This window comes from Lissotriton vulgaris, chromosome 12, assembly GCF_964263255.1.
Source record: "Lissotriton vulgaris chromosome 12, aLisVul1.2, whole genome shotgun sequence".
In the NCBI taxonomy this organism is placed as follows: domain Eukaryota; kingdom Metazoa; phylum Chordata; class Amphibia; order Caudata; family Salamandridae; genus Lissotriton; species Lissotriton vulgaris.
In genome coordinates, this window is record NC_141700.1 from 62,251,736 (window position 1) to 62,270,030 (window position 18,295).

The following is an 18,295-nucleotide window of genomic DNA, read 5'->3' on the forward strand; positions in this document are numbered from 1 at the left end:
GACGTCGAGGGATCTACATAGGCCGCCGTCGGACGCGGAGACGGTGTCGTCGTCGCTGTCTTCGGCGTCGACGTCGAGCGATCGGCGTCGACAGGAACGGCGTCGACAGGATCGGCGTCGACGCACGCCGCCGAGGCAATACCGCCGATCGCTTTCAAGACACAAGGCTTCATCGTCGTCGAGGGGATCCTCTTCGTCGAGCCCGCCGTCGACGCAGAAGCACTCGCCGGCGAGACGGAGGCGTGCCCCGTCGAGGCGAAGGAGATCGTCGTCAAGGTCGCCGTCGAGACCCCCCAAGACGACGTCGAGGCGGTCGCCGTCGAGACGCAAGCGGTCGCCGTCAAGACACAGGAGATCGTCGTCGAGATGGTCCGGGTCAACGTCGAGACACGCGAGTCGCTCGACGCCGAAGAGAAAGAGACGGTCGACGCCGAAGGGCCGCTCGACGTCGAGGGACCGGCGGTCGACTCCTGAACACCGGTCAACGGTGCCGGATGCCCGTACTAAGCGGCCTGAGGCTGTGGGGGGCTCCCCTCTGCCCAGGAAGGATGTTGGATCACCGGGATCGGTGCACTCGGAGGTTTACACTCCAAAGAAGTCCGTTCCACCTCCTCCTCCGTTGCCTAGAGGCCCGCGTCCGAGGATGCCTACACCTCCTCCGTTGCCTCATCTACCAGAGAAGCCTCCACCGGTTCCACCAAGGTCGGTCTCGTTGCCTCACCTTCCGACCCCTCCCAAGAAGACTCCTAAGTCTAAAGAACCGCGTAAGCACAAGTCGGCCACCCCGGACAGGCCGGTGGACCGGCCGAAGCCCAGGAGGTCGAAGTCTCGCTCCAGACGGAGAGAACGATCAAGGAGCAGGCGCAGGTCCTCCACTCGTTCCAGACGGCGCCATAGGAGGCATAGATCCAGGACGGATACATCTTCCAGGACTCGCTCCTATTCCCCTACTCTGTCCGATTCCCCGGACACTAGGGTGTCTCCTATCGATGACATCGGTACATTCCAGGATGTTCTCCTGAGGGGGGCCGCGAAGTTGGGTATCACGGTGACGGCCCCTACACCTACGACGTCCGTGATATTCGAGACTTTGCACAAAAAGCACCTGTCTCGCCCTCTGTTGCCCTTGGTCCCGAGACTGGTTGAACCGGCACAAGAACTATTTCTTACGCCTGCGGTGGTTAGGGCCGCCCCTTCTAGGCTTTTGAAGAAATACAGGGCACCGGACTCTGACCCTGCCTTCCTGAGTATGGACCCAGTCCCCGACTCAGTGATAGTTACGGCAGCCAGAAAACAACACTCTACCTCCCCGTCCTCCACCGTGCCTCCGGACAAGGAGAGCCGCTGGATTGATTCGGCGGGAAGGAAAGCATGCAGGACTTCTTCCACCACGATGAAGGCTTCCAGCGACTCGGCATTACTGGGACGATATGACCGGGCGCTTTGGGATTCCATGGAACAGTTGGCGGACCTTGTGCCGCGCGACAGGAAGGAGGACTTTATGGAAATCGTCAAGGAGGGGATGCTGGTTTCGACCCTGAGCGGTTACTTCCCCGTCATCCGTTACCCACTCCGGTGGGGGGAAGCGTTCAATTTTTCCTGGCAGAGTGGAGAAAAATTACTCAGGACAAGTGGGTGCTGAATATTGTTTGCAATGGATACAGTCTTCGGTTCATCAGCCCTCCTCCAGCGATCCCTCCGGTCAGCTCGCAGTATCAGCTGCGCGAGCTCCAGGCGGAGGCCGATATCCTGTTGAGGAAAAGGGCGATAGAAGACGTACCTCTGTCTCAAAGAGGAAGAGGTCTGTACTCCCGGTTCTTTCTGGTTCGCAAAAAGGACAAGAACGAGTTCAGGCCCATTCTGGACTTGCGGCAGGCAAACAAGTGGATTCGCAGAGAAAAGTTTCGCATGCTGTCGTTGCATCAGATTTATCCTCAGTTGCAACAGGGGGACTGGCTTTGTGCCATAGACCTACAAGATGCGTACTTCCACGTGCCCATCACGCACAAGCACAGGAAGTTTCTGCGGTTCCAAGTCGGCACCAATCATTACCAATACACGGTGCTGCCTTTCGGACTGAAGTCTGCACCCAGGACATTCTCGAAGTGCATGGCAGTGGTAGCGGCACACCTACGGAAAGGCAAGGTGTTTGTCTACCCGTACCTGGACGATTGGTTGATCAAGGCCTCCTTCTCAGAAGCTCAGGCAGACTTCCAGAAGACGTGCGTTCTCTTGAACAAGCTGGGGTTGCACATCAACATGTCCAAGTCTGTCCCGATCCCGGTCCAGTGCATTCAGTACTTGGGAGCCTCTATCGATACGCTGTCAGCAAGCGTGTCTCCTTCGGAGGAGCGACGGAGATCGATCCTTCGGAAGGCTCAGGCTCTTATGACCGTTCCATCTACAACAGTGAGGACGGTGTCTTCTCTACTGGGGTCGATGGCCTCTTGTATCTTCCTCACTCCTCATGCACGGCTACACATGAGACCTCTGCACGAGTGCTTGGAGGACCAATGGGACCAGAGGAGAGGATCTTGGGACGACAAGATACGACTGTCTCTGCATGCTCTTCAGTCTCTGAAGTGGTGGTGTTCAGCGGAGAATCTCCTCAGAGGGGTTCCCTTCCACAAGGACATTCCTACTCAGACGATCGTGACGGATGCTTCTCTCCAGGGCTGGGGAGCACATTCGGGGGACTTACAGATCCAAGGCACGTGGTCTCAGACGGAGTCCACGTATCACATCAATTTCCTGGAACTCGGAGCTGTTCACTTGGCGCTGAAGGCTTTTCATCCGTCCTTCCGGACCACCTCTCTGCTTGTACAGACGGACAATAAGACCACAATGTATTACCTCAACAAGCAGGGAGGGTCGAGATCGCGCACCCTGTCTCGGGAGGCGCAGACGATCTGGCACTGGCTTCTGGCAAGAGGATTGACGATAACTGCTACCCATCTGCCAGGTGTGCAGAATGTTCAGGCGGACGCACTGAGCAGGCTGATTCAGGAAAACCACGAGTGGGTCATAAACGACGAAGTACTAGGAGAAGTCTTCGCAAGGTGGGGGACTCCAGACATAGATCTGTTCGCCACCGCCGAAAACAGCAAATGCCGAGACTTCGCCTCCAGGTACTACCAGCAAGGGACGCTGGGGAATGCACTCTGGATCAACTGGTCGAACAGCTTTGTTTACGCTTTTCCGCCCATTCCCCTGATTCCAGCGGTGCTCATCAAGCTGTCCCGGTCCAGGGCACGGATGATCCTGATTGCCCCGGAATGGCCCAGACAGTGGTGGTTCACGGACCTTCTACACCGGTCCCTCCTTCCGCACATTCGGTTGCCGTGCAGGCCGGATCTTCTAACGAAGTTCGGGGGGCAGATGGTGCACCCCAACCTCTCGTCCTTGAGTTTGGCGGCATGGCTCCTGAGGTAGTGCAATATGGACATTTGAATCTACCTGAAGATTGTATGGACATACTGAAGGAGTCTAAGAGGCCCTCCACTCGAACGTCCTACGCTTACAAGTGGAAGAGGTTTTGTATCTGGTGTGTGTCCAGGAACTTGGATCCTACGACGCGCAAGGAAGATGTCATACTTCCCTACCTTCTACATTTGGCGCGATCTGGCCTTAATGTTCACTCGATTAGGGTTCATCTCGCTGCACTGACTGCCTACAGGAAAAGCCCTTCACAGACTTCCTTCTTTCAGATCCCTGTGATCAAAGACTTTTTGGAAGGCTTGAAGAAAGTGTTCCCTCCTGTCAGGCTTCCATCGCCTTCCTGGGAATTGAATGTGGTGCTGTCCAGTTTGATGAAGGAGCCTTTTGAACCCATTCATAAGGCTTCGTTGCAGCACCTGTCATGGAAGGCGGCGTTCCTCGTGGCCATTACATCGGCCCGCAGGGTGAGTGAAATTCAGGCGCTGTGTTGTAATGAACCTTATACTGTATTTCATGCTGCTAAGGTTGTTATGCGGACTCACCCTAAATTTCTTCCCAAGGTTGTTTCTGACTTTCATGTCAATCAAACTATAACTTTGCCTACGTTCTTTCAGAATCCCTCATCTCCAGCGGAACGTTCCTTACATTCCCTGGATGTTCGGAGGGTGTTGAAATTTTATCTGGATAAGACCAAAGATGTATGTAGGTCAGACCAATTGTTTATCAATTACGGATCAGTCAGGATGGGTCTTGCGACCTCTAAGCAGTCCATTTCTAGGTGGATTGTGTCCTGCATACAACTATGTTACCAGAAAGCTAATAAGACCTTAGGGGGTAAGCCTAAGGCTCATTCCACCAGGGGCAAAGCTGCCACGACAGCCTTGCTCCGTAATGTGCCGATTGCAGAAATTTGCAAGGCCGCCACTTGGAAGTCTGTTCATACTTTTGCTAAGCATTACTGTCTGGACGCTGATGCCAGGGCAGATGCTCAGGTGGGACAGGCTTCTCTGCGGAATTTGTTCGCACAATAGTGGTGTTGGTTTCTTTTCTCCACCGCCGCTTTGGTGTGGGGATGGGCTTGCCATTCTATTCACTAGATTATGACTATACACAGAGATCCCCTACTACAGAAGGAGTAGTTTCTTTTCTGTAACTCCAGTTCTGTAGTAGGGGTATCTCTGTTATAGTCATAAGCGCCCGCCCTCCTCCCCGGTGGAGAGATGTTCATGTAAGGAATGCTACAGGTCGGGCGTGTTACGTCTTCAAAAAGAACTGAAAGTAAGGGAGACCTGCAAGGCATTCTGGGATACTGTGAAGTTCTGGAAAGTTCTCTTAAAGGCACAGTATCCTGTTCTGAGCCACATAATGGCAGCCTATGGGGCTTGTCTGTCCATGCCTTCCTCTCTATCTTCCAGAGGGGTCTGTACTGAGGACAGGGAAAATCTGGACAGGCTTTGCTGTTTTTGTGGATTTTTGGTGGAATTTCTAGTTGAAGTACTGGACAGTGCAGCCTGGTTTTATAGGCTGCATTATCTGTCTTAAATTCTCTCTTAAGTGTCCGTGCAGTTCTGCATTTTTCGACACTTTAGAGATTATTTTTGATTGCTCCGGGGTCCACGCACATGGGCGGGACTATTCACTAGATTATGACTATAACAGAGATACCCCTACTACAGAACTGGAGTTACAGAAAAGAAACTACTCCTTACTCTTTGTATTATTTGTGCCTTCATTAAAGTATCTAAGCATACACAAGTGGTTGCGTCCTCATTATCGTGTTTGTTAAAAGATCCTGAGACGTTCAGGACGTTACACATGGTCTATGCTCACATGTCTCCAAAGTCCTCTAATACCGTTGGGTCTAGCCAGCGCTACATAAAAGTGTCATAAATATTTAACACCACTTATGCTTCTGGAGTGTTGACTTTGTCTAAGGCTTTGAGGGAACCTGCCTAGAGTAGACTCCTGAATATGGTACATCCGATGAGATTTCCCCAGGCTTGAGATAACTACCTCGCAAGTGGTGGCTAAACAGTGAAAGGTAGATGGGGCCTCCTATTATGAACATTTGACATGTAACCTTACCAATACATTTGTAAGAATGAAAATGCTCCAGAATATATAACCAACAACTGCTATATCAAATGCAAAATTAGTAATGTTGAAGGAGAAGCTGTTAAATTGGAATTGAGGGTAAACAGGACTTAAGACAGCATTCAGAAGAAACAATACAAAGAGAAGCAGATTAAAGAGTACAGAAACAGTCGGTAAAAATGAAGGAAAGCAACATTTGTAAATTGATGGGAAATTTGAACATGTTGAAACTGATCAGATCGCCTGCAATGTAGTGTGTCTGTTTCCACATGTAAGCTTAATATTCCAGCCCCAATCACATTATCCTACATTAGCTGAAATAAAGGGTGCTGATAACGGTGGCTTGCCTACTGATTCAAGTGATCCAGTACAGTGGTACAAAGTTGAAATGATGTGCATCTAAACAACACTAACAAGAAAGGCCTGATTATGCTAGTAAGGCATGTGTTGGTGTGTAAGGGCAAAATTAACCGTCACGCAGAAGAACGAAAAGGCATCATATGAAGACTAGCGAATCTCCATTATTTGATCCAGTGAAGGGGCAGAAAGACGAAGTAACTAATCTTGCAGTCTACAATTGAGGCTTAGCTTGGCACAGTTGAATCACTTGACCTTTGGCTTATCTGGCAAAATGCTACGTCTTCTGGTAGCCTGAATTTTTATGTGAACTTCTTTGATCCTAGAAGAAAGGATCTTAGTCCCAACAGAGAGACATTTTTTTTTTTTTAATTTTTTTTATTGCAGATACACAAGGAATGAATCAGTCTGAGAGTACAGTAATGCATCACAGTCGGGGTAGATCACTGTCAGAAAGATATACACAGCCATTTAGCCCACATCCCTGGGGTTGGGCGGCGTGCAAAATTAGTGCGGTATGATTACCGGAGCTGACCCGGCTGTAATCTTGCTTGGGCAATCCCTGTTTCTGCTTTTTTAATTTTTAGAAACACAAAAACGAACTCCCCCCCCCCCCCTCCCCACCTCCCAACCCCCCCCCCCCCCCCCCCCCCCCCCCACCACCAATGGACAGTAGAAGACACAAGTCAGGAACCTTCAAAGTGTACAAATATTCAAAACTAGAGATGCATCAGTCACGTATCCTCGTCCCTCCCTCTTTTCCCCCCATCCTTCTAGTAGATCCAATCGTTCAAGGCCCTCAGGAGCGGGTGGAACACGGCTCTCTACAGGATCAGCTTTGTTAGTCGTGATCTTAAAGGCATATGCTTTTTGTCCCACAGTTACGTCTCACTTCCCTACTATCGAAACCCTCCTACAGCCCCCCATCTAACCCATGGTAATGCCTCCATTTCGACCAAACTCTACCGAATTTCTTCGGACAACTCCAGGCTTTGTATGTGACCCTCTCCGCCGCCATATATAGGTCTAAACCTCGTTTCCACTCCTCTAGATCTGGTGGTTCCGGTGTTCCCCAGTGTTTTGCGATATCTCGTTTGGCAACCACCAATGCAAGGGCTAGGAAAGTAAGTAGTGGGCGAGTCAGGTCAACCTCGTTCGTCATTCCTAGCAATGCTAACTTGGGGTCCCACGGGATCGGAGCCTCAAGGACCTCCTCCAGTTCCCCAAATATCTGGGTCCAGTATCTCTGTATTACATTACAAGACCACACAGTGTGAAAAAAGTCCCCCTCCCCTTGGAGGCACCGAAGGCAACGTGGTTCCTCTATCTTCCCCATCCTGCACAGACGCACCCAACCGAGAGACTTGAGAAACTGAGAACAGACGGAGACTGGTGGGCCGCATCGAACTCCGTATTATATGAATCTGTGCACGTTTCAATTACATAATTTTGAGTCCTCTGAGTTTTCTTTGTGAAAGGAAGTTTCTGTATAGAATGTTTGTATTAGAAGGCCCAAGAGCCCGAACCCCATCTCTCACAACCGGTAAGAGAACATCTGCTTGATCCTATACAGTACTCCTGTATTCAAACCCGGAAAGTCAAATTCCACTTTTGGTAGAGACACCATTTTGAATGATGGTTTTGGAAAGAAAGTCCTGTACATTCACTTGGTTGGAACTAGAATCTCTCTGCATTTTCTACAGGAAATGTTACCTCTCTAGTGTCAATCCCTATTGTCTTGACTACCTTCTATTTCCAGAAGCAGTAGTGAGGGATAGGAAAGTTGGTAGGCGCTGCCTTCTGATTAAGTGAACCGAGATGATAAGAGGTGTAGCATTGTGCTCTCGGCTGCATCCATTGTCCTAAACCATTTGCACATCTTTCACCTAGCGTCAGAAACATTATTTAAAAATTATGTACTTTAGTATTAATATCAGACTTTTCACATACTGCTTTATACCAGCTGCCTGTTTGCATCAGTAGTTTTTTTTATTGTTGCCAAAAAAAACTAAAATGAAACTGGAGTAGATAAATTCCTAATTTGGTGAAAATAATATAAATTCTAATAATTCTGGGTAAATGTATAGCAATGTTTCACTCTTCACCCAAATCTGAAATATACCACACATCTTTATATGTCACTGTTATTTGTTTAACAAATAAACAGAAGGGACTTTATGAATCTATTTTTGAGTTGGTTATTTTTGTCTGTTGATTTCAAATATGTTTTCCCCTCTTAGAGAGAAGCTGTGTTTATTCCTTCCAAATCACCTTTGTAAGAAGAGAATGGGTAGTTTCCTGACCGCTTTTAAAAGCCGGAGTGGCAAGCAAGCCAGCCATGAGCAGCGATTACTTGCCACTTACAAACAGGTCCAGGAAGATGAAGCATGTGATGTCTCGGAGGCACTGAAAAAACATTACCGGGACTACCTACAGAAATGCCATGAGCTACCATACTATGGGTAAGGTGAATTCAGGGGTACTTGCGAGCAGGGGAGCCAATAGTGTGGGGGATAAAAGATGTACTCTAAAGGCTGTGCTGCAATCACCAATTAAAGCCGAGCCTTGTTTCACATCATCTTGCCATTTCCTACATTTAGCAAGGACTTCCTCACTAAAACTGTAACAGATCAGTTTCTTGCTGAGAGATCCCCTTCCTGTGCATTCATAAGAATCTCCTTAGTCTGGAATCCAGGTTGTCTTCCCTTCCTTCAGGCCAGAACCCCGTTATTCCCCCTAGTTAAGTTGAAGGCTTATCTGTCCGATGGTAGACAGGCTTCCTAACACTATAGTTAATTTGAGGTGCAGTTCAAACAAAGCTGCACTTGTTTCCCAGACCGATTTAAGGACTCTCTCTTTTAGGAAACCTGTGCTCCTTTTGTTCTAGTCAGGCTCCCTTTGATTATGACTCTATTCAAGCAAATAACCCTTCAGTGTGGACAGGTTTTCTGAGCCACCAGGTTTATGTCCGGAAACCCTGAATATATTACTTTTTAACCAAGGAAATTAGACATGCTCGCTTCAGAGTTCATACAGGCAGTCTCTCTAACTTGGTTCAGTTTGAGTCCACCTGATTAGGAAAGGAGCAACATTTAATCCCTAAATGTATTTCTGCCCCATGGACATACGCCCTGCCAAGTAATCTCAAGAATGATTTCAATTGCACCCACCCCTAACAACAAACACATGGTAACTATACTCGCTGACACACGCCCCGAGCCTGATGGTGACATCCCCAAATCAAAACCATCTTCCACCGATTCCCCTGCGGACTCGACCCTCTCTCCTAATGTAGACACTACTCAGCTCGCACAAATTGTTTGCCTGTCCAACCTCCATGACACTTGCCTTGTATAGCGAAGCTCACCTACCCTCTTCAAACTCAAGACCTGCTACTTATCCTCCCACTTTAAGAGATGGAAGCTACTTTGACACACTTACCCAGCTCCTGAACCTAATACAACAAAAACTTGATTTCTTAGCTAAAGACATCTTGCATGAAAAAAGGACCTCTGGATCCAAGCCTAGTTAACCTGCATCACACTTATGGTATGTAGAAGAGCCCTCCTCTTACAGGTTCTCCAAATGTCAGCCGACACTCCCATAGGTCCTAGATTCCTGTCCCACAGACCCCACCAAGCTCTGAGCCCCATATCCGCTCTGGAAGCTGATGCTCCTAGCAAATCTTGCATCACAATGAACCAGAAAATGGTCTACAAGCCTCCTTCCACAATCCCAGTGATTGTGGTCACAAATCGAATCCCTCATATGATCTCCTCTCCTAGACCGCCTGCTCAACACACCACCATTCAGACACAACATACCACAAATAATAGTCCTTGCACTCTAACATGCATGCTCCTCCACTCCAGATCGGCAGTTAAACATGCCACAGATATCGCCGAAGCTATACTTGAGGAAATTGATATCTAATTCCTCACCGAAACCTGGCTTAATGCACTCTCTACCCCCATACTAGACCTGCTCACACCACCTGGCTATGCCATCATTAGACTGGACAGCCCAAGGAGAGTTGGTGGCTGACTAGCAATCATCCACGAAGAAAGTATCCATCTTTCCAACTTAAAAACCTCAAAATACTCAAATTTCCAGTACCTAAGAGTAGAACTTACTGCCAAATGCACCACTCCGATCAAACTTCACACCATCTGCCACCCTCCTGGTGGTCGACTTCAATATACACTGTAACAAAGCAGAAGACAACACAGTCCTTAACCACAAACCTCCTTGAAATAAATGACCTCAAACAACTCTGCAACAAGCGGACTCATATTAAAGGCTTATCTCATTTTGATACACCACACCCATGACCTGGTCAGATCACCATCTCATACTGTTTAATATCAAGATCCACTCCAGATCCCACCCAAGCCCATCCAACAAATATATATGCACTGGACTAGGAACTTCAAACAAACCCAATAGTGAAATTGGAATGTAGGATCTGTGCCCAACTACAATATCAATCCCTCACTCATACCTTTGGTGACTTCACCGCCCACTATAATACAGTGATGACAGATGTTCTTGACCAACTGGCACTGCTCAAATTAAAACCATCTTGAAAAATCCAATCAAAATCCTGGTACAACTCAGTTCTTAACAGTGCGAGGAGACAACTCAGACCGGCAGAAAGGATATGGAAACAGAACCCCTCTACAGTGCATCTGTCACTCAGAACTGCATGACTTTCCTATAAGAAGCACATCTTTCAAGAAAAGCAACTTTCTTTTGCAACCAACTTGACAGCGCTAAGAAGAGATCCAGGGAGCCCCTTAACATCATTAAACAGCAGACCACCCTTACCTCCCCACACAAAATAACAGCCACCAATGAACTCTTTGAAGAAATTGCCAACTTCTTCACTGATAAAGTCGAGAAAATTGAGCAATCATCCTCCAGGTCACAAATCTGACTTCCCGCAACCTCTCCCACTGTCTAGCATCCTTCCACAGTAGCCCTCCCTCCAGATTTCACCAATGTCTGAATGACCCCAAGACAAAATTGTCAACTATGATCTCCTTCAATTGAAAAAGAATGATAATTAGTTTGATTTCAAACCCATGACAGAAAATGAAGTCTCCAATATAATTGCGAACTTGAAACCCACAACCCAAAATACTGACTCCCTCCCATCCACAATAGTTCAAAATCTCAGCCAAATCATCGCCCGTTCTGGACAAAAATCAACACATCTCTCTCCTCAGGCCATGTACCTAGCTCCCTCCAACTTGGCCATCAAACCCATACTCAAAAACTAGGTGCAGACCCTAATGACCTCAATAACCTCAGACCTATCACCAACCTCCTGTTCCTAGCCAAAACAATGGAAAAGTGCGTACTACTATAACTTAGCCAACATATAGACAAATTCAACCTCCAAGACGCCTTAATCAGGATTCAGGAAGGGCTGTAGCACAGAAACTGCTGTGCTCAATATCTCGAATGGCATTCACAGATCCTTAGATAAAGGTGACAGGAAACATCGTTTACAACGCACGTGTTAAAACACGTGTCATTAAAACGCATTTTTACATTGCAAAATCCATTACAACGCATGTCATTACATCGCATAATCCATTACAACGCATTCCCTAAAGTAACGCCCCAGCGAAGTTATAATAGTAATTGCGTTGTAACGGCATGCGTTGTAATGGATTTTGCAATGTAAAAAATGTGTTGTAATGACACGCGTTGTAAAGTGTCATATTCAAAGGTGACACATGCCTCCCAATTCTACTTGACTTATCTGCGGCTTTTGATACCGTAAATCACCCTGCATTTCTCAAGACACTCAAGAACCCAACTGGTATCAATGCCACAGTCCTACGACAGTTCACATCATACCAGCACCATCGCTTGCAACAAATTAAAATAAACTGTCTCCCAAAACCTACACTAGTTCCTCATGGTGTACCCCAAGGCACAATTCTCTCCCTTCTCTTTTCAATCTCTTCATGAAAGCCATTACTGTTATCTAGAATTAAGCAGGGGTCAAATATCACCTATATGCCAATGACACCCAACTCTGCTACATGACACCCAACTCTACTACAAAATTCAATCACCCAGTGATATCCTACATCTGAACACCATACTAAACAAAATACAAACTCGGCTGAAAAACCACTAAAGTTGAACCCCTACAAAACTAAAGTACTACTTTTCTGCCCTGTAAACAAGAACTTGGGTGCCCTAAATTTTTCTCTCACGCACACCAACTCTGTAAGTCCCTGGGCTTCATTCACCCTGGACAAAAACATGTCAATAAAAAACATCATCAACAATTCAGCCAAAGTAGCGCTTTACACACTAAAATACAGCAAGAAAACCAAACCATTCATTTCCCCTGATAATTTTAAGATGGTAGGGCAATCCCTAGTAGTCTCAAAACTGGATTACGGCAACACCATCCTCACAGGTACTCCGAAAAGTCACCTTGCCCCCCTAAAAACAGTTCTCAACATGACAGCCCGGCTCCTAACATGTTTAAAACTGTTAAAACACATTTCACCTGCTCTCAAGGACCTCATTTGGCTTCCCATCGAAGAAAATATATCTACAAGGCCCACAAAGCCCTTCACACTCACAACCCCAACTATCTAGATACCAAATTCTTGAAAGCTGGAAGAGCCAGGACTCTGAGAAGCTTCAACTCACTTCTTATCATATTTCCCAAACTGAAAAAGAAATCCTCCCAGACACGTTCATTCTTTGGAAATGCGCCTGGGATCTGGAACTCGCTCGCTAGAGATCTTGGCTGCAACTCCTCCTTTTCCTGTTTCAAAAGCTACCAAACCCAACTGCTCAACACATTCTTTAAGATGCACACTAACTGAGCTATGCCCCAAAGCTCCTATCCAATCTGACTTGGCCTGTTGCGTCGTTCGATGGATTGTCTCAGATGTCTACTATTTCATTTACCCCCTGAATTTAGGCTGTTCTAATATCCACATATTGTAGCTACCTTGACTGCCTAGCAGTTTTCTTTGTTGGTATATGTGCATGTACTTCAATTCAAACGTTCTCACATTATATGTAAAGCGCTCTGATACCTTTGGGTCTAGCTAGCGCTTTATAAAACCTACTGATAAATAAAACGTCTTGAATTGTGACATTGTAAATAAATTCACTAATCCAAACATGCCATAGGATTTGTTACACAACATGAGAGGTAGTAGTGTTCCCTTATACAAAGATAAGGGATGGAATTGCACATCAAGCAGTTTACAGTGTATATGGAAGTGGTGCTAGTCAATCAAACAATCAATCACTGTTGTCGGGGTGTTAATATAATCCTTCCGGTACCCACTACTTGAATCACAGGAGACATGGCGCGCTGAAGGACAGGATTTCAGTCGCTCCGCCAACATTATTGATTTCAACTTATCAAGGTGTAAATTTCGGCAGCCCACAAATATTAGTGGAGGTTTGTGTACATAGGTTTACCAGATTATTCAGATCCCTTGAGTTGGGCACGTTCTCCATGGCTCCAGGAAACCTAACATTTTACAGTGCATAAAAACATCGAAACTTTATAAATTGGCGGTAGCTGCAAAGACAAGTCGTAGCAACTCACCAAGTTTGAGCCGCGGGGCCTCAATCTACTTTTTCAATTTACTTACACTACATCGTATGCCTTGACAAAGTCTATGGGTAGACGAAACACGTGTTGGCAGTTTTGTCTGAATTGGAAATATTATTTTGTCTGGATTGAATACCAAAAAAAGAAAAACGAGAACAATAAAGGAAAATATATAATTTGAAGATATCCATTGTTGTGGACTCTGCTTTTCTATTTGAACTTTCCAAACATTGGAAAGAAACTGTAATTGAAATGAATACATGAAGAATCGAGGTCAATATCTAAAGTCTTACCATTGACTGTATTTACTAATATAAGGGTGTGCTGCACATTTATTATCCAGTATTTGGGTGTCTTTCATAGATTCACATGCCTGAATCATTCCCCGTCGTCGAGACGGGAGCCTCCGGTATATAAAAAAGTAATGTCCTATAGACATACATAGAGAAAAATAGGCCTAAGGATCCCACCTTAGTGGCCTATCCATGTCCTTTTGTAAAAAGGACCAAAGTAAAGAAACCAACCAATCAGCTACCACCTCCTTCTAGAACCTTCCTGTCAGGAGCCTAGGTCTCTCAGATTTTCTACCGCACGTTGTGCTAGGGAGTCTCCACCTGAGTTCTCCTCAGGATTTTCTTCTTTTTCTTCAAAAAACGAATATACTTATCTTATCTTACTACATTATGGCTGATGCCCAGAAAAAGGGTCTCTTCAGGGCCTGTTCCTCGTGTGGAAAGACAAGGCTCCATGTAGAGGACAAGCATGAAACCTGTTTTTATTGCCTCTACCCTCACCATCAAGCCAAGGACTGTAAAATATGTAGGACCTTCTCAAATAAGACCCTTAAAGACCGTGAAGGACGCCTGCTGCTCTGGCTGGACAGGTTTAAGAAGAGGACAGACGACTTGGAGTCAGAAGAACGTGAGAGTATCTCTGGAACCTCTCATTTTTCCTTGAAGAGGCCAAGGGTTACTTCCCCTAGCCCCTCAGACACCCCCCCTAAGAAGACTCTCAAGAAGTCCTCAGAGGGCAAAACCTCAGTGTCTGGCAAGGACCTTCCTGTCCCCAGGAAGCCACCGCTGACCTTGACAACGACAGCGTCGATTGTCTCTTCAGCGCAAAAAACTGCTTCAACGTCGACGACGACAGTGTCGACGACGACAGCATCGTCGGCCTCCTCATCGACGACTAAGACGATGCCTTCATTGACGGCGAGTAGGCCAGTGTCGTCGACCATTCCATTTTCACCATCGACGACTAAGACCTTATCGTTGACGACGAAGTCGACGACGAAGTCAAAGTCGACGACAATTGTGCCGTCGACGAAGGACACGTCGACGAGAATTCCGTCGACGGGGACACCGTCGACGAGGACGCAGTCGACGGGGACACCGTCGGCGACGGAGAAAACACTGTCGCCGAAGGTAATGTCGACGAAGACGCCGTCGACGACCCCTGGAAATGCACCGTCGTCATCGGCACCACATCTGACAACGCCAACAGGGAAATGGAAAGAGTCTGGGCTGCTATCTCAAGCCATGGATACCTTGCCGCCACAGACAACCCATATTGGCACCAAAAGCTCGAGGAAACCAATTACACCAGACCTGACGTCACCCAGTAAGGTGCAAGAGCTGCCTCCAACCTGCCTGCTTCAAGGAGAAGAGTTGGAGGAAGATTTGTACACACAAGCCACAAGCCTATCAGACCTTGTGGTCAAGTGCCAAAGTACGGATGAGGAAAGGGAGGAGGTGGAACATGTGGAACATACAGTCCACACTCAAGTCCGCACACAAGTTACACCGATGGTGTGCCTACCAGCGGCCATTGTATCAGACCTGCAATTCTTAATACAGGACTATAAACAGCGGTTTCCGGAAAAACCCACTACGCCTGTACCTACATCTGTACACTCACCCACTCCATTGGCCAGACACAAGCCGCCATCGCTGGCAATCAGTGGGGAACAAGAGCCACTGCAGATTATTCAATCGTCTGACGAAGAAGTGGATCAGGAAGAGGGCGAGGTCCGTGACGACGAGTCTGACCCAGACGTAGATCAAGACTATATTGCTCCCTCTCCGGCCTCCCCAGAACCACAGTACTCAGAATCACCACCCGCTGATATTGGTGGATTCCATAACCTTGTAGAGCGCGCAGCCAAACGATTCCACATGACTATGGAATCTCAGGAAACCGAGTGCTTCCTGTATGACTTCAAGGAACAAGCTAAAAAGACAACTAAGTCAATTCCCATCATTGACTTTATATGGAAGCAAGGGAAATTACTGATGCAAACACCAGCTTCAATCCAAGTAGTTGTACCCAGGCTTGAAAAGAAATACAAGGCGACTTCATCAGCGCCAGAATGCCTCACAGGTCACCCCAAGGCAGATTCTGTGGTAACCCAGGCGGCACAGAAAAATTCACATAACCCAGCATCGCCTCTGTCAACACCACCTGACAAGGAAGGTAGAAAACTGGATGCTATTGCCAAGCGTTTTTCCACCACATCGGCCATGACAGTAAAGGTGGCAAATTCCATCGCACTCCTGGGCCGCTACAATCGGCAACTCTGGGCGGATATTGCACCTTACCTATCTCAACTGCCAGAGGATGTTAAGGAGGAAGCTCAATCGCTCCTCTTAGAAGGCCAAACATCTGCCTCTGAGCTCATTGACTGCGCAATGGATGTTGCCATGACCGGTTTCAGGCAACTGGCAGGGGCGGCTGTGCTCAGAAGACAAGGCAGGCTCAAAGCCACCTCTTTCCGCCAGGAGGTGCAGACGAAGATTATTGATATGCCCTATGACAGCCAACATCTCTTCGGGGAAAAGATTGATGAGGCCTTAACTACTATCAAGAAAGACACGGACACTGCCAAAGCCCTTGGAACACTGCAATTCCGGAACCAGTCCTTTCGTGGAAACAAAACTAGAGGACAATCTTCTTATAGAGGCACTTACCAGAACAGGTCCTCTTATTCATACAGCCAAAACAAAACACAATACCAACCGCGACAACAGCAGCAAGGGCGGCAGACTTCCTACGGCAAGTCTAATTACAGAGGGAAGAACCAGAAAAGACCTGCTGGCAACCGCCAATGACTTGTATCAATGGCCAATCCATCCACCATCGAACTTATTCAAAATTGGAGGAAAGCTCACACACTTCCTCCAAAATTGGAAATTGATAACAACAGATCGGTGGGTGCTCCAGCTCATTCAATTCGGACATTCCCTAGAATTTGTCACGATTCCCCCGACAACACCACCTCACAAACGGTCCCACAGGCACCTACGATTGCTTCTGCAGGAAATCTCTTCCATGCTACAGAAGGGAGCGATAGAGAGAGTTCCACCAACCCACAAAGGAAAAGGTTTTTACTCCCACTTCTTCCTGATCCACAAGAAAGGAAAAAAGTGGAGACCAATCCTGGACCTCAGGGCACGCAATGTGTTCCTAAAGAAACAATCGTTCCGTTTGGTGACGCTCCAGGAGATCCTGGGACTATTGGAGGAAGGGGACTATATGACGTCCTTAGACCTGCAGGACGCTTACTACCACGTTCCCATCCTCAAAGGGCACAGGAAATACCTCAGATTTGCTGTAGCGGGGCAGCACTACCAATTTTGTGTCCTCCCGTTTGGCCTCAAATCTGCCCCACGGATATTTACCAAATGCCTCTCACCCGTGGCGGCTTTCCTTCGTCAACAAGGACACCAGATATTCCCATACCTGGACGACTGGCTGGTGAAGGCACCATCCGCGACGGGCGCAGCTAAATCCTCCAGCGCCTGTCTGGATATTGTCCAGCGTTTAGGTTTGACCCTCAACCGCGAGAAGTCTGCACTGGAGCCACACGAGGTCATTACATTTCTTGGGGCGACACTGGACACGGAAAGTGCCAAGGCTTTCCTTCCCAGGAAAGGAAGGACAAACTCCTCTCCCTGGCCGCGTCAGTGGCATCAAGGAAGACTTTACCGGTCCGAACCTTCAAGTCCCTCCTCGGCATGATGTCCTCATGTATCATGCTCATACCCCACTGCCGCCTCAAGATGCGCCCACTCCAGGAGGAGCTGACGAACCAATGGACACAAAGTACAGGATCATTCGAGGACCGCATACGAGTCACTCGAAACATGGTCAACCACTTACAGTGGTGGAGATCGTTCGAACACCTGTCACAGGGACTGCCGTTCCTGCTTCCCGCGGAGCCACATGTGATAACGGACGCATCCCTAGAATGCTGGGGAGCGGTCCTCCAAGAACTCCAGATCAATGGCAACTCCACATCAACCTATTGGAGTTAAGAGCGGTCTTCCTAGCTCTACAAGCCTTCCTGCCACACATTCAAAACTCCCCAGTGCTCGTCAGAACAGACAACACCACGACGATGCACTACCTAAACAAGCAGGGGGGGACCCGATCGCTCTCACTATCTCGAGAATCGCAAAGGGTCTGGAACTGGCTTGTGGAACATGGGATAACGCTAAAAGCAGTGTACGTCCCGGGCAAGGACAACGTCTTGGCGGATGCTCTGAGCAGACAGGGATCTCCATCCCACGAATGGGAACTAGACATGGAAGTGCTGGAACACCTCTTTGCGGAATGGGGAACTCCGCGAATAGACCTCTTTGCCAAGAGAAACCACGCCAAATGCCCAAGCTTCGCAAGCAGGCATCACCAACCAGGAACCCTCGGAAATGCTTTTTCCATCGCATGGTGCAACATCTTTGCATACGCCTTTCCGCCATTCCCACTGATACCCAGGGTTCTCAGGAAGATGAAGTCGGAGCC

At 47.7% G+C, this 18,295-nt stretch overlaps 1 protein-coding gene across 2 annotated transcripts in view; it reads left to right on the plus strand.

Annotated features, from left to right (window-relative positions):
* FRMD8 (FERM domain containing 8) overlaps window positions 1-18,295 on the plus strand; it is a 64,719-nt gene that overhangs the window by 30,272 nt on the left and 16,152 nt on the right. For both annotated transcript variants that reach the window (XM_086947110.1, XM_086947111.1), the window contains exon 8: window positions 8,130-8,351. In XM_086947110.1, coding sequence (XP_086803236.1) covers window positions 8,130-8,351 — 222 coding nt within the window. The remainder of the gene's footprint in view (window positions 1-8,129; window positions 8,352-18,295) is intronic.